This window comes from Protobothrops mucrosquamatus, unplaced genomic scaffold (genome assembly GCF_001527695.2).
Source record: "Protobothrops mucrosquamatus isolate PMUCROS unplaced genomic scaffold, P.Mucros_1.0 scaffold355, whole genome shotgun sequence".
Taxonomy (NCBI): Eukaryota; Metazoa; Chordata; class Lepidosauria; order Squamata; family Viperidae; genus Protobothrops; species Protobothrops mucrosquamatus.
The window spans coordinates 202,913-216,898 of record NW_015386690.1 but is presented as its reverse complement, the minus strand read 5'-3'; the positions used below and the strand labels follow the sequence as shown (position 1 = coordinate 216,898).

At 41.3% G+C, this 13,986-nt stretch overlaps 1 gene segment (V, D, J or C); it reads left to right on the top strand.

Annotated features, from left to right (window-relative positions):
- LOC114922543 overlaps positions 1-4,483 on the top strand; it is a 23,654-nt gene extending 19,171 nt beyond the window's left edge. The window contains 1 exon segment of the V gene segment in view: positions 4,429-4,483. Within this exon segment, the coding sequence occupies positions 4,429-4,483 (55 nt within the window).
- The last annotated feature ends 9,503 nt before the right edge of the window (positions 4,484-13,986 follow it).

The window sequence follows — 13,986 nt, the reverse complement described above, 5'->3', positions numbered from 1 at the left end:
CTCTCTCCCTCCCTCCCTCCCCCCTCTCTCCCTCCCTTCCCCCTCTCTCTTTCATTTTCTTTTTCTCTCACATCTATTTATAATAATAATAATAATAATAAAGTTGGAAGAGACCTTGGAGGTCATCTAGTCCAACCCCCTGCTCAGGCAGGAAACCCTATACCATTTCAGACAAACGGCTGTCCAGTCTCTTCTTAAAAACTTCCAGTGTTGGAGCATTCACCACTCCTGGAGGCAGGTTGTTCCATTGGTTAATTGTTCTAACTGTCAGGAAGTTTCTCCTTAGTTCTAAGTTGCTTCTCTCTTTGTTTAGTTTCCACCTGTTGCTTCTTATCCTGCCTTCAGGCGCCTTGGAGAATAGCTTGACTCCCTCTTCTTTGTGGCAGCCCCTGAGATATTGGAACACTGCTATCATGTCCCCCCTCGTCCTTCTCTTCGTTAAACTAGACATACCCAATTCCAGCAGCCATTCCTTACATGCTTTATCTCCCCAATTACCTTCCATTCAGCTGGCCAATATTATCTGTTTCTTTCAGAAATCACCTTTCACACTGGAATCCTTCCTTCAACCCAGTTGTCATCTAAAACCTACTTTAAAACACAGGGTGGCAATCTTGAGTCAACATGAGTCTCACCAGACAACTCCTCTGATGTCTCCTGCAGCACATATTCTTTGTGAACCATATCCTGTGGTTGGTTTTCCTTTTACCACCACATTTACATGCTAGAAGCTGGTTTCTTTGTGATAGGAAAGAGTCGTATAGCCTTTAACGTTCTTTCACAATGTTGGCAGGGCAGCTCTGAAAGTGACAACACCCTCTTTAAAATCCTCCAAAGAGAGGATTTTCTTTGGGGGGGGGGTTACTACGTTCATTCTTCATCTGAAACAATGTGGCTGTGGTCTGTGCTCATGATCATCATTTCACTTTTAAGTAAGTATTTATTTCTTAACAATGTGAGATTACGGGTTTTTTTGGGATGGGCATATGCTCATTTATTTGAATCCTTTGAAAGGAGGTCACATGGTGGGATCCCCTGGAAGCTTTCTGAGAAATTGGCCGTAAATTATCTGCAAGGAATTACAAGAATTTCTTTACAGCAGTTACAAATAAATGCATTTTTTAAAAATACATAAATCTATTACCTATCATCCTTTTCAAGAGAGCATCCCAATTTCCTTCCTTACGTATTTTATCCTTTCTACTTACTTAATCCATACATCACCAGTTATCCCAAAGGTGCTTTTTCACAAGACAACTGGACTTCCTTGTTTTTTAATAATAATAATAATGATAAAGTTGGAAGTGACCTTGGAGGTCATCTAGTCCAACCCCCTGTTCAGGCAGGAAACCCTATACCATTTCGGACAAATGGCTATCCAGTCTCTTCTTAAAAACTTCCAGTGTTGGAGCTTTCACCGCTTCTGGAGGCAGGTTGTTCCACTGGTTAATTGTTCTAACTGTCAGGAAGTTTCTCCTTAGTTCTTGGTTTCTTCTCTCCTTGATTAGTTTGCATCCGTTGCTTCTTGTCCTGCCTTCAGGCGCCTTGGAGAATAGCTTGACTCCCTCTTCTTTGTGGCAGCCCCTGAGATATTGGAACACTGCTATCATGTCCCCCTCATCATTCTCTTCATTAAACTAGACATACCCAATTTCAACAGCCTTTCCTTAGCCTCCAGTCTTTGAAGACGTTTTGCTTTTCATCCAAGAAGCTTCTTCAGCATTGACTGGATGGTGTCAAAGTTGAAGAAGCTTCTTGGATAAGAAGTGAAACAACTTCAAAGAAAAAAAAAACCCAAGAAAGTCCAGCTGCCTCGTGAAAAAGCACCTTTGGTATAACTGTGACCTGGATGGCTGAGAATCTCCATAGACATACAGTACATCATCAGTTCATTTGCAGCAAAAAGTCCATGGAGTCCATAAAGGGTTTCCAGTCTCTCCCACTCTATAGCAAGCCAAGAATTCAGTTTAGCCATCTCTGGAAATTTTGTCATCTTCCCCAGCCATTCCTCCCTTGTGGATATTTCAGAATCTTTCCAGAATCTTTGTGTGATTAATAGTTGTGCTGCAATCAGATGGAGATGTCTTTTCTAGACACGATCACTTTGTATGTAAAACAAAACCCCTTGCTTTTTCCTCTCCTCTACTGGTTTGTTGCACTTATGTTATTAATGTGTGTGCAGTGTGTTTGCTGATGGTCATGATGGAAAGAATATAAAACTAAGACAGAATTTATTCAAGGTAGACCCTCATAATTAGCATAGATGTTGGAAGATGGTGAGAAACAGGGTTGCAGCAACACCAAGGTTATTGCTGAAATAAGGGAGAAGGAATTACTTGTCCACCTCTCCGCCTAACCGCATGAATTCTACATTATCCTTTGTCCAGGAAGAAGCAGAGGACAGTCAGTGGACCAAACATCTGGCATTGTGGCTGCTATTGAAGGACAACATGTATTTCTCTATTGTTCCTATGAAGCACAGACTATTGGCTCATATTACCCATATTGGTACATTCAGCACCCTGGTCAACCTCTGAAATTTCTTTTGGGATCATATGAGAACAATCCACAGGGCTTCCAGGCTACTCACCATAAAGACAAGAAAAACGGGACTTTCAATTTGCAGAAAGATTCCAGTCAACTGAAGGACTCTGCTGCCTACTTCTGTGCCTTCAATGACACAGTGTGACAAAGCAGAGGAGAAGCCAACAGAAAAAGTACAACATTGAAGCTGAGTTCAGAAATGAAAGCTCCCATGAATATAGTTGTATTTGCATCCAGATCAACTCTGCAATGGAACTGGGATGTAGAAAAATCACATTACCCCTTCAGTATACCTTGCGCTAGAGCAGGGGTAGGCAACCTTGGCTCTTTTATGACTCGTGGACTTCAACTCCCAGAATTCCTGAGCCAGCCACGCTGAGGGGAAAGGGAGAGGTTTCCAAGCAGAGCCATGCTGGCTCAGGAATTCTGGGAGTTGAAGTCCACGAGTCATAAAGCAGCCTAGGCCTAGGCCAGAGGTAGGCAACCTTGGCTCTTTTATGACTCGTGGACTTCAACTCCCAGAATTCCTGAGCCAGCCATGCTGAGGGGACAGGGAGAGGTTTCCAAGCTGAGCCATGCTGGCTCAGGAATTCTGAGAGTTGAAGTCCACGAGTCATAAAAGAGCCAAGGTGGCCTACCCCTGCACTAGAGGTTCCTCAGCATCTGAAATCAAGAAAAATGACCATTTGGGATGGGATAAGAGAAAATGTTATCGAACTATCTGGAATCACTTATCTCCATAGTCAAGGACACAATCTATTCATGTTACTTATATGATAGCATTGTGAGTTGTCCATCTGGAATCACTTTGAATATCAGGATTCCTCTTTCCATTTTAACCCTTCTGAACTCTAAAATGATTGAAACTCACATTTCGTATCATGTAGATCTCTCTTTCTCTCTCCCTCTCCCTCCCTCTCACATCTATTTATCTTTCCACTTTCCTCTCCATTCAGTTGGCCAATAATATATTTATCAAGCTGTGAAGAATGCTCATGTTGTTTCAGCCACTATTGCTTCTTAGCTTACCTTCAGACTCAGGGGGGAGGGGGGAGGAGTGGAATGTGGATTTCAGGTGCCAAAAGGCCAGGCCATAAGAACCAAGGTCACTCAAATGCTGTTTACAAAGAACTGACTTTCTCTCATAATAACTGTCTGGAGCTTAATTGGACAATGTGACCTGCACTATTAGAGAAACGGGAGTTTCTATACTTTTAATAAGCTGAGTTTGGTGCCAGATATGTAAAAGCTAGCTTTCCTTTCATCCGTGCCAAAGTGATGTACTCAATAAAGTTTTGCATTAGAGATTGGACTGTCTCAGCTGTGCTGACTTTGTTGGGTTCATCATTTGGAACCATGACAATATTTTTCTTTCAGAAATCACCTTCAACACTGCGATCCTTCCTTCAAACCACCTGCTAACTAACCTCAACTTTAAAACACAGGGTGGCAATCTTGAGACATGAGTCTTACCGGACGACGTATGATATCCTCTGTAGCACATATGTTTTGTGAACCACATCCTGTGGTTTGTCTTCATTTCTCCACCACATTTGCATGTGAGAAGCCAATATTTTTGTGAAAGGAAAGAGCTTTATAGCCTTTAAGTTGCTTTTATAGCAAATTTGGCAGGGACGCTTTGAAAGTGGCAGCACCAGCGTTGACATTCTCCAAACATTTTTTGAGGCGTAGTACCACAATTCTTCATCTGGAAAAATGTGGCTGTGGCCTCTGCTCATCATTACCATCATCTCACTTTTAAGTAATAATTTATTTCTTCACAATGTTAGGCTATTGGTTTTGGCTGAGCATAACTTGAGTTATTTAGGTTTCATGAAATCAGGTAGAGCAGGATGCTTAGGATAATGTCTAGAAAATTGGCAGTAGATTATTTGCAAGAAATTTAAAGAATCCAAACAAAAGTATTCAGTTGAAATGAAGTTTGCGTGTGTATATGTGTGTGTTTTCAGTGCGTTTGGTGATGGGCATAATGGAAAGAACATAAAACTGAAAAGGAACCTGTCCAGGGTAGCTCTCATAATTAGCATTGAAGTTTGCAGACAGCAAGAAAATAGGTCTAAGCAGCACCAAGGTTGTTTATGAAAAGCGGGAGGAGGATCTACATGTCCACCTCCCCAATTAACTTCATGTATTCACCATTATTTTCTCTTCAGGACGAAGTACAGAACAGACAGTGAACCAAAAACCTGGCATTGTGACTGTTGCTGAAGGACAATCTCTTTCTCTCTATTGTTCCTATGCAGCACGGTTTAGAGGTGAATTTGAGACATACTAGTACATCCAACATCCTGGTCAACCCCCAAAATAATTTCTGGATTTATATTTCAAGAACGCTCAAGGATTTCAAGCTACTCACATTCCCTATGAAAACAAGCCAATAGGGACTTTCAGCATGGGGAAGCCATCCATCCAGTTGAATGATTCTGCTGTCTACTTCTGTGCCTTCAGAGACACAATGTGATAAAAGTAGAGGAGAAGCCAACAAAAAACATAGAAAGGGGGAGAAAAGTAGTGATCCTAGGCTCAGCAATGAAAGTTCCTTTGGGATTAAGGTCTCTTATATCAAAATGTGCCAGCAATGGGACTGAGATGTTGAAAAACATATTAACCCTTCATGATATATTGAATTTGACATTCCTTAGTTCAAAGAAGAATGTCCATCTGGGCTGGGGTAATAGAAAAGGTGTAGGTGGTACCTCGCTCAATAGTAGTAACTATGAGAGGGATCTTGGAGTTCTAGTGGACAATCACTTAAATATGAGCCAGCCATGTGCTGCACCTGCCAAAAAAAGCCAACACAGTGCTGGGCTGCATTAAACAAGGGATAGAATCAAGATCACATGAAGTGTTAATACCACTTTATAATGGCTTGGTAAGACCAGACTTGGAATACTGCATCCAGTTTTGGTGACCACAGTGTAAAAAAGATGTTGATGCGATCCTTCCTTCAACCCAGCTGCTAAATCTATTTTAAAACACAGGATGTCAATCTTGAGACAACATGAGTCTTACCAGACAACGTCTCTGATGTCCCCTTTAGCACATATTTTTGTGAACCATACGTTGTGGTTTGTCTTTCTTTTACCACCAAATTTACATATTAGAAGCCCATTTCTTTGTAACAGGAAAGCATAGTATAGACTTTAAGTCTCTTTCACAGCAAAGTTGGCAGGAAAGCTCTGAAGCTGATAACACCGCCTTGGAAGACTTTTGAGGGTTACTACCTAAATTCTTTACCTTGAAAAAATGTGGTTGTGGTCTCTGGTCATCACCTCACTTTTCAGTAAGTATTTATTTCTTAACAATGTTAAACCATGGTTTTGGGCTGGGCATCTACTCATTCCTTTGAGTTCATTGAAATGAGATAACGTAGAATTCCCTGCAAGATTTCTGAGAAATTGGCAGTAAATTTTCTGCAAGGTGTTACAAGAGCTGCTTTAACAGCAGTTATAAACAAATTTATCATCTATCGTCCTTTTTAAAAGAACACCATAATTTTCTGTCTTCCATATTGTGCTCTTTCTGAATCCATAAATTCCCAGTTCATTTTTTTCAAATTTTCAGCAAAAAGTCCATAAAGGGTTTCCCGTTATTAATAAGTGTACTTATTTTTTTCTCCCCAATCCAATACAGTCAATGTTGCCCTCTCTGCAAATTTTGTCATCTTCCCCAGTCATTCCACCCTTGTGGGTATTTCAGTATCTTTCCATATTTGTGTGCATAATGGTCTCATGCAATCAGATGGGAGAATCTTGTCTAGACATGCCCTTCTCCTATGCCAAAACCACCCTTGCTTTTTCTTCTCCTCTCCTTCACCAGTTTCTTGTAGTCGTGTGATGTCTCTCTGTGTCTTTCAGTGTGTTATGTGTTTGGTGGTGAGCATTATGAAAATAATATAAAACTGGGAAGGAATGTGTTCAGGGTTGCCCTCATACGTAGTACAGATGTTTGAAGACTGTGAGAATGTGGTTCATAGCAGCACTAAGACTGTTTCTGAAAAGAAGCAGAAGGACCTACATGTCCATCTCTCCAACTAACCTCACGCCTTCTGCGTTATCTTCTGTCCAGGAGGAAGCACAGGACAGTCAGTGAAGCAAACATCTGGCATTGTGGCAGTGACTGAAGGAGAATCTGTCTTTCTCAATTGTTCCTATGAAGCAACATTTAGTGACTCATTTTTCACGTTCTGGTATGTTCAGTTTCCTGGTCAGTCTCTGAGATTCTTTTTGGCATCTTATTGGAACAATTCCCAAGGATTTCAAGCTGTTCACATTCCCCATGAAAGCCAACAAAAAGGGACTTTCAATTTACAAAGACGTGCCAGTCAGCTGAATGACTCTGCTGCCTATTTTTGTTCTTTTTCTGGCTTCAAAGCCTTGAGAGACACAGTGAGGCAAAGCAGATGAGAAGCTAACAAAAAATGCACAAAGGGGCAGAAAAGCAATGAAGGTGAAGTTAGAAATCAACGTTCTAATGGTTCTTTTGGGATTACGGTCCCTGAATGCACTTGGATTTAATCCAGATCAAGCTTGCAATGGAATTGAAGATGTGGAAAATATTTTTAGCTCTTGTCTATGGAGATTCTCAGTCATCCAAGCTCATGGTTGTCCCAAAAGTGCTTTTTCAAAAGGCAACTGAACTTTGTTTTTCCCTGAAGACATTTCTTGGATGATAACTAAAGAACTTAAGAAGCTTCTTGGAAATGTCTTCAAGGAAAAACGAGGTCCAGTTGTCTTTTGAAAAAGCCCCTTTGGGATTCTTAGCTCTTCAAATTATTTTGGAGTAGACGTTCCTCAGTGTTTGATATGAAGAAGAATATCCATCTGGGCTGGGATAAGAGACAATGTTATCTAAGTTATCTAAGTTAACTATGTAAAAAAGATGTTGAGATTGTAGAAAGAGTACAGAGAAGAGCAATAAAGATGATTAGGGGACTGCTAAATCATATAAGGAACGGCTGCTGGAATTGGGTATGTCTAGTCTAATGAAGAGAAGGACGAAGGGGGACATGATAGCAGTCTTCCAATATCTCAGGGGCTGTCACAAAGAAGAGGGAGTCAAGCTATTCTCCAAAGCGCCTGAAGGCAGGACAAGAAGCAACGGATGGAAACTAATCAAGGAGAGAAGCAACCTAGAACTAAGGAGAACCTTCCTGGCAGTTAGAACAATTAACCAGTAGAACAACCTGCCTCCAGAAGTTGTGAATGCTCCAACACTGGAAGTTTTTAAGAAGAGACTGGACAGCCATTTGTCCGAAATGGTGTAGGGTTTCCTGCCTGAGCAGGGGGTTGGACTCGATGACCTTCAAGGTCCCTTCCAATTATTATTATTATTATTATTATTATTATTATTATTATTGTTGTTGTTGTTGTTGTTGTTGTTGTTGTTGTTGTTATGGTTGCAGTGTCTTTGGGTCATGTGATCCTCTTTTGCAAACGTCTAACAAGCAAAGTCAATGGAGAAGCCAGATTCATTTAATAGCTGTAACATCTATCCATCATCTCTGTCTCTCTGTCTCCCCCCCTCTACCTCTATCTCTCTTTATCTCTGTCTCTCTTTCTCTCTGTCTCTCTCTCACACAGATACACACATATCAGCACTGGGAGTTGGGTCTCATACAACTCTAGCTTACTTTTAAACACTGATATTTAATATCATGTTCAGGCACAAGGTGGCAATCTTGAGAGAGTCTTCAGCCTTCATTGACTGTTGAGTTTTCTATAATACTTTTTAGCATCTTCATCACCAACCACATCCTGTGGCTTGCAGTATTTTTAAGCTGAAGTTAAAACAGGAGGAGGAGGAGGAGGAGGAAGAGGAGGAGGAGGAGGTATTTATTTTGTCCAGAATCTGCTCTTGTGTAGCTTATCTTGTCCTTGTGAGCATGCAGTCTCAAGTCTAGAAGCCATCAGAATCTGTCCGATTCTGTAAATATCTGTGATATTGGTGCTATGTCTGCAATCCTTAATTCAGTCAAATGTCCATCTTCTGGGTGTGGATCATGGTCATCGTTACAATCTTAAGTAAGTAATTCTTTTCCACGTCAGGATTAATTCTTGCACTGCATGTTCTAGATTCTTTGAAAAGATCCTTTGAAAAAAGGGTTAATTTAGTGAGATGTGATATTAGTGTTTTAGGGAGAGCACCTGTAATAGAGTTAAGGATGAGGGATTTTGAGTGACATTTCAGAAGAGAACATTTGGGGTTGATGCCAGCTTTATTTTTTTTACTCAGGACAATATGAAGAAGTCACCATCTTTTTTTTTTAGCCCCTCTTTGCATAATGAAAATCACACAAACCTCACCGTTTAATTTGACTCTCTTGGTCTGTCCCATATTTCTGTATAAAGTCCTAGTTTGGGATTACCCTGAGGATATGATCGGAATGGAAGAGGAAGGAAAGAAGGAAGGAAGGAAAAGAAGAAAGAAAGAAAGAAAGAAAGAAAGAAAGAAAGAAAGAAAGAAAGAAAGAAAGAAAGAAAGAAAGGGAGGGAGGGAGGGACGGAGGGAGGGAGGGATGGAGAGAGGAAGGAACGAAGGAGATGGAAATGTGAAGAAGGAAGGAAAGAAGGAGTGAGAGAGGGAGGAGGGAAGGAAGGAAGGAAGGAGAGATGAAGGAAAGGAAAGGAAGGAATGAAATATAAGGAAGGAAGGAGATGGGAATGAGAAGAAGGAAAAAAGTTGGGAGAGAGGAAGGAGGGAAGGAATGAAGGAAAGAATGGAGGGAGGAGGGAGGGAGGGAGGGAGAAAGGAAGGAAGGAAGGAAGGAAAGAAGAGCTGATTTCTCCAGAAGGTTAAAAAAATATACAATCAATGCCATTTTCAATCAAACAAGAATGACGTTCGAAAAACAGAGGGATGCGAGAGAGGGGAAAGTTCATCCGACTTCAACTCTTCTCCACAGGACCGAGTGCAGAAGACGCCGTTGAACAAATAACGGGGACCCTGAGTGTGTCTGAAGGAAACCCCTTCTCCATCCAGTGTTCCTATGAAGCTGACTGGTCTGTCACCAATGATCCCTTTTGGTACATTCAGTTTCCTGGCCAAACCCCCAGGTTCTTTTTGTCCGAAAATAAGGGACACAACCAAGGTTTTCAAGCGTCTCACATACTTGGAGAAAACAAGAGACAGGGCACCTTCAACCTGAACAAAGCCACCAGTCAGCTGAACGACTCTGCTTTTTACCTCTGCGCCTTCACCTACCCAGTGAGATGCACCTGGAGACGAATCAGTCAAAAACTAGCAAACTAGAGCGGAAAACACTAGCAGAATGCAGATGGAGGAATTTTCAGTTATTTGCCAGGTCTTAAGCTACAGTGACCCACCCAGACATCTGCAGGGTGAAAGCTACAAGATTAGACTGGAGGCTTTAACTCCCACATTTATACTCATTAACACCAATATAAATGAAATTAATTAATCAATCAGATGCACCTCTAATGTATTCTGCAATATTCTATAAAGTCTATTTCTACTGATGATACATGCACAATAAATAAATACATAAATAAACCCCAGAGCTGGATGCAGCCCATTAAATGGCTAGTTTGAATGTGTACAGTATTGTTGCTGGTGGGTGTGGGTTATTATTTTATTATTTTTCTCCTTGTTATTTTTCATTCTTTTTATATCCGTGTAAGCCGCCTTGTGTCACCATCTGACAGTGGGCAACAATCTAAATTATCTAAATAAATAAATACATTATCCAGTTTTGGTCACCACGATGTAAAAAAGATGTTGAGACTCTAGAAAGAGTACAGAGAAGAGCAACAAAGATGATTAGGGGACTGAAGGCTAAAACATATAAGGAACGGTTGCTGGAATTGGGTATGTCTAGTTTAACGAAGAGAAGGACGAGTAGGGACATGATAGCAGTGTTCCAATATCTCAGGGGCTGCCACAAAGAAGAGGGAGTCAAGCTATTCTCCAAAGCGCCTGAAGGCAGGACAAGAAGCAACGGGTGGAAACTAACCAAAGAGAGAAGAAACCTAGAACTAAGGAGAAACTTCCCAACAGTTAGAACAATTAACCAGTGGAACGCCAACACTGGAAGTTTTTAAGAAGAAACTGGACAGCCATTTGTCCGAAATGGTATAGGGTTTTCTGCCTGAGCAGGAGGTTGGACTAGATGACCTCCGAGGTCTCTTCCAACTTTATCATCATTATTATTATTAATAGTCATGGAGATCTGATTTTTTCCCTTTTTTTCTGACAGTTTTGTTAATTCCCTTCCTTAAANATATATATATATATATATATATATATATATATATATATATATATATATATATATATATATATATTTAATCATGGGCTCAAAGTAAGCAGAAGTTACAAAGTAAGCTTCATTAATAGAGGGATAGAATCAAGATCACACAAAGTGTTATACAACTTTATAATGCCTTGGTAAGTCCACACTTGAAATACTGCGTCCAGTTTTGGTTGCCAAGATATAAAAAAGATGTTGAGAGTCTAGAAAGAGTGCAGAGAAGAACAACAAAGATGATTAGGGGGCTGGAGGCTAAAACATTTAAAGAATGGTTACTGGAATTGAGCATGTCTAGTCCAGGGGTAGGCAACCTTGGCTCTTTTATGACTCGTGGACTTCAACTCCCAGAATTCCTGGGCCAGCCATGCTGAGGGGAAAGAGAGAGGTTTCCAAGCTGAGCCATGCTGGCTCAGGAATTCTGGGAGTTGAAGTCCACGAGTCATAAAAGAACCAAGGTTGCCTACCTCTGGTCTAGTCTAATGAAGAGAAGGATGAGGGGTGACATGATAGCAGTGTTCCAATATCTCAGGGGTTGCCACCAAGAAGAGGGAGTCAAGCTATTCTTCAAAGCACCTGAGAGCAGGACAAGAAACAATGGATGGAATCTAATCAAGGAGAGAATGAATGAATGAATGAATGAATGAATGAATGAATGAATGAATGAATGAATGCAGGTATGTTCTATGAGTGTTAGAGAAACAGATTTAAAAGGCAAAATATAACTATGCACTGTTTCTTCCTTCCCACTAGATGGCGATGTAGGTCTGGTATTCTAAGCTTCTCCTTATGGTGGATTTTTCTTGGGGTTCTCTATAGTTGAAAGGTCTTTTAAAAGTCTTTTTTTTTTTAAAGAGTAGATTAGAATAAAGGGACCTCGGAGATCTTCTAGTCCAGCCCCCTGCTCAAGCAGGAGTCCTGTACCAAGGGTAGGCAACCTTGGCTCTTTTATGACTTGTGGACTTCAACTCCCAGAATTCCTGAGTCAGGAATTATTATTATTATTATTATTATTATTATTATTATTATTATTATTATTATTATTATTATTATTATTATTATTATTATTATTATTATTATCACTCCTTCCTCCCTTAGGAAGTGTAAGAACGCTGTCCATCTCAAACATCTTGAACTTGAGGTCTAAGCTTAGATCTAGCTCCTCCTCCTCCTCCTCCTCCTCTTTCTGTCCTCGTGTTGCTTGTTCAGGTGCAGCAAACAACAATTTGTGCTTTCTCTCATTCAGTAAAACTCCCAAGGGAGGGAAGGGTCCAATCTGTTTATTTCAACCAGTGACCTTCAAAAGGAACCATGTGTGGTGCTCTGGCTTCAGTCATCACAATGTTCTTGTCATTAGGTGAGTATGCATTTGTCACTGCTACATTTCCAAGAAGACTTCCTGACCATGATATGTGTGGATAGAATGATTAATTGGTTATGTGCCATCAAGCAGGTGTCAACTCTTAGCAGCCACAAAAATAAATCTTCTCCAGGTTCCGCAAGTCTTTTAATGGTACCCAAATTGCCAGTATAACAGAACAATAGATTTGGAAGAGAGCTTGGAGATCTTCTAGTCCAGCCCTCTGCTCAAACAGGTGACCCTGTACCATTTCAGACAAATGGCTGTCCAATCTCTTCTTAAAAACCTCCAGTGATGGAGCATCCACAATTTCTAAAAACAAGCCGTTCCACAGTTCTGTCAGGAAATTTCTCCTTAATTCCAGGTTGCTTCTCTCCTTGATTAGTTTCCATCCATTCCTTCTTGTCCTGCCTTCAGGTGCTTTGGAGAATAGGTTGACCCCGCCCCCCCTCTTCTTTGTGGCAGCCCCTGAGATATTGGATCATTGCTATCATGTCACCCTTAGTCCTTCTTTTAGTTAAACAGAGTCCATTTATTTTGCTTTTGGTTGTCCTCTTCTCAAATTATTACAGGAGGACAAATATTGAACAGAAGAGGAGTGACCATGAAAATGTTCAGTAATTCTTTTTCTCCTGAGAAGAAAGAGATGGATGGGGCTATAAAATTAGATACATAAGATAGAAATGTGATTAGGGTGGGACAGCAGAATTCTAATGTTTAAGGATTGTTGTCTAATTCCTCCACCTCTTCCTCTTTGTTTTTTCTCCAGAGATTCTTCAATGCTCAGCTCAGAAACATGGCAAAGATTACTTCATTTTAGGAACTGCTGGAAAAGAGCTCAACCTGTCTTGCCACCATACCTCCCTAGGGCTGAATGAAAATATATTTTGGTACCGGCAGTTTCCAAAGGAGGGACCTCATATCTTGGCATTCGGATATGAGAAGACAGTTGAGACGCACAGTCCTCAAGGCTATTTATTTATATCAAGGGTCCAAAAAATGAGCTTCTTCTCCATCAACAGAGTAACTTTTCAAGATGCTGCCTGGTATTATTGTGTTTCAGGAGACACAGTGCTTCATCTGGTGCACTTGCTGTCTACTAAGGCTCCCTTTCCATCCCTGAATGAAGGAGGGAGGGTTTGAGGGTGAACGTTCATTCTCTGAGCTTGTGAGTTAGTTTCTGAACGTTTCGTTACCAGGCTAGGTAACATCTTCAGTGGAGTTTGGGGGAGATGTCAATGTTCTTCTGTTACAAGGGCTTCAGTTGTGAGTGTGTCAAGTGAGGGTCTTGTGATGGGTCTCGTGATGGGCCAGGTGTGAGTCATCAGTGAGAGGCTTGTGATGGGTCTTGTGATGGGGTCTTGCGATGGGGAGGTTACATCAGGTCAGGGAAGTGAACTGGGGGGGAGGCTTGCGTGGATTGGTTGAGGGTCAGTGCTGTCTCTGGTTGGTAGAGAGAGGAGGGTGGGTTTATTTATTTTTAAAAACATTATTTAAAAAAAATAAAAAAGGACCACCAGAAGAAGACCTCCAAAATGACCAACATGTCCATGGAGGCGATAGACTTCGTGGTCTATTTTTGTGCTCTGGATGGCACCACCCCAGGCCACCCCAACGATGCCCTTGACGTGATGGCCCGTTGCCTGGAGGCCGTACGGGTCTGGATGGGGAGGAACAGACTCAGGCTCAACCCCTCCAAGACCGAGTGGCTGTGGCTGCCGGCGCCTCGGCATAGTCAGCTGACCCCATCGCTGACTATAGGGGGCGAAATCTTGGCCCCCTCAGAGAGGGCCCG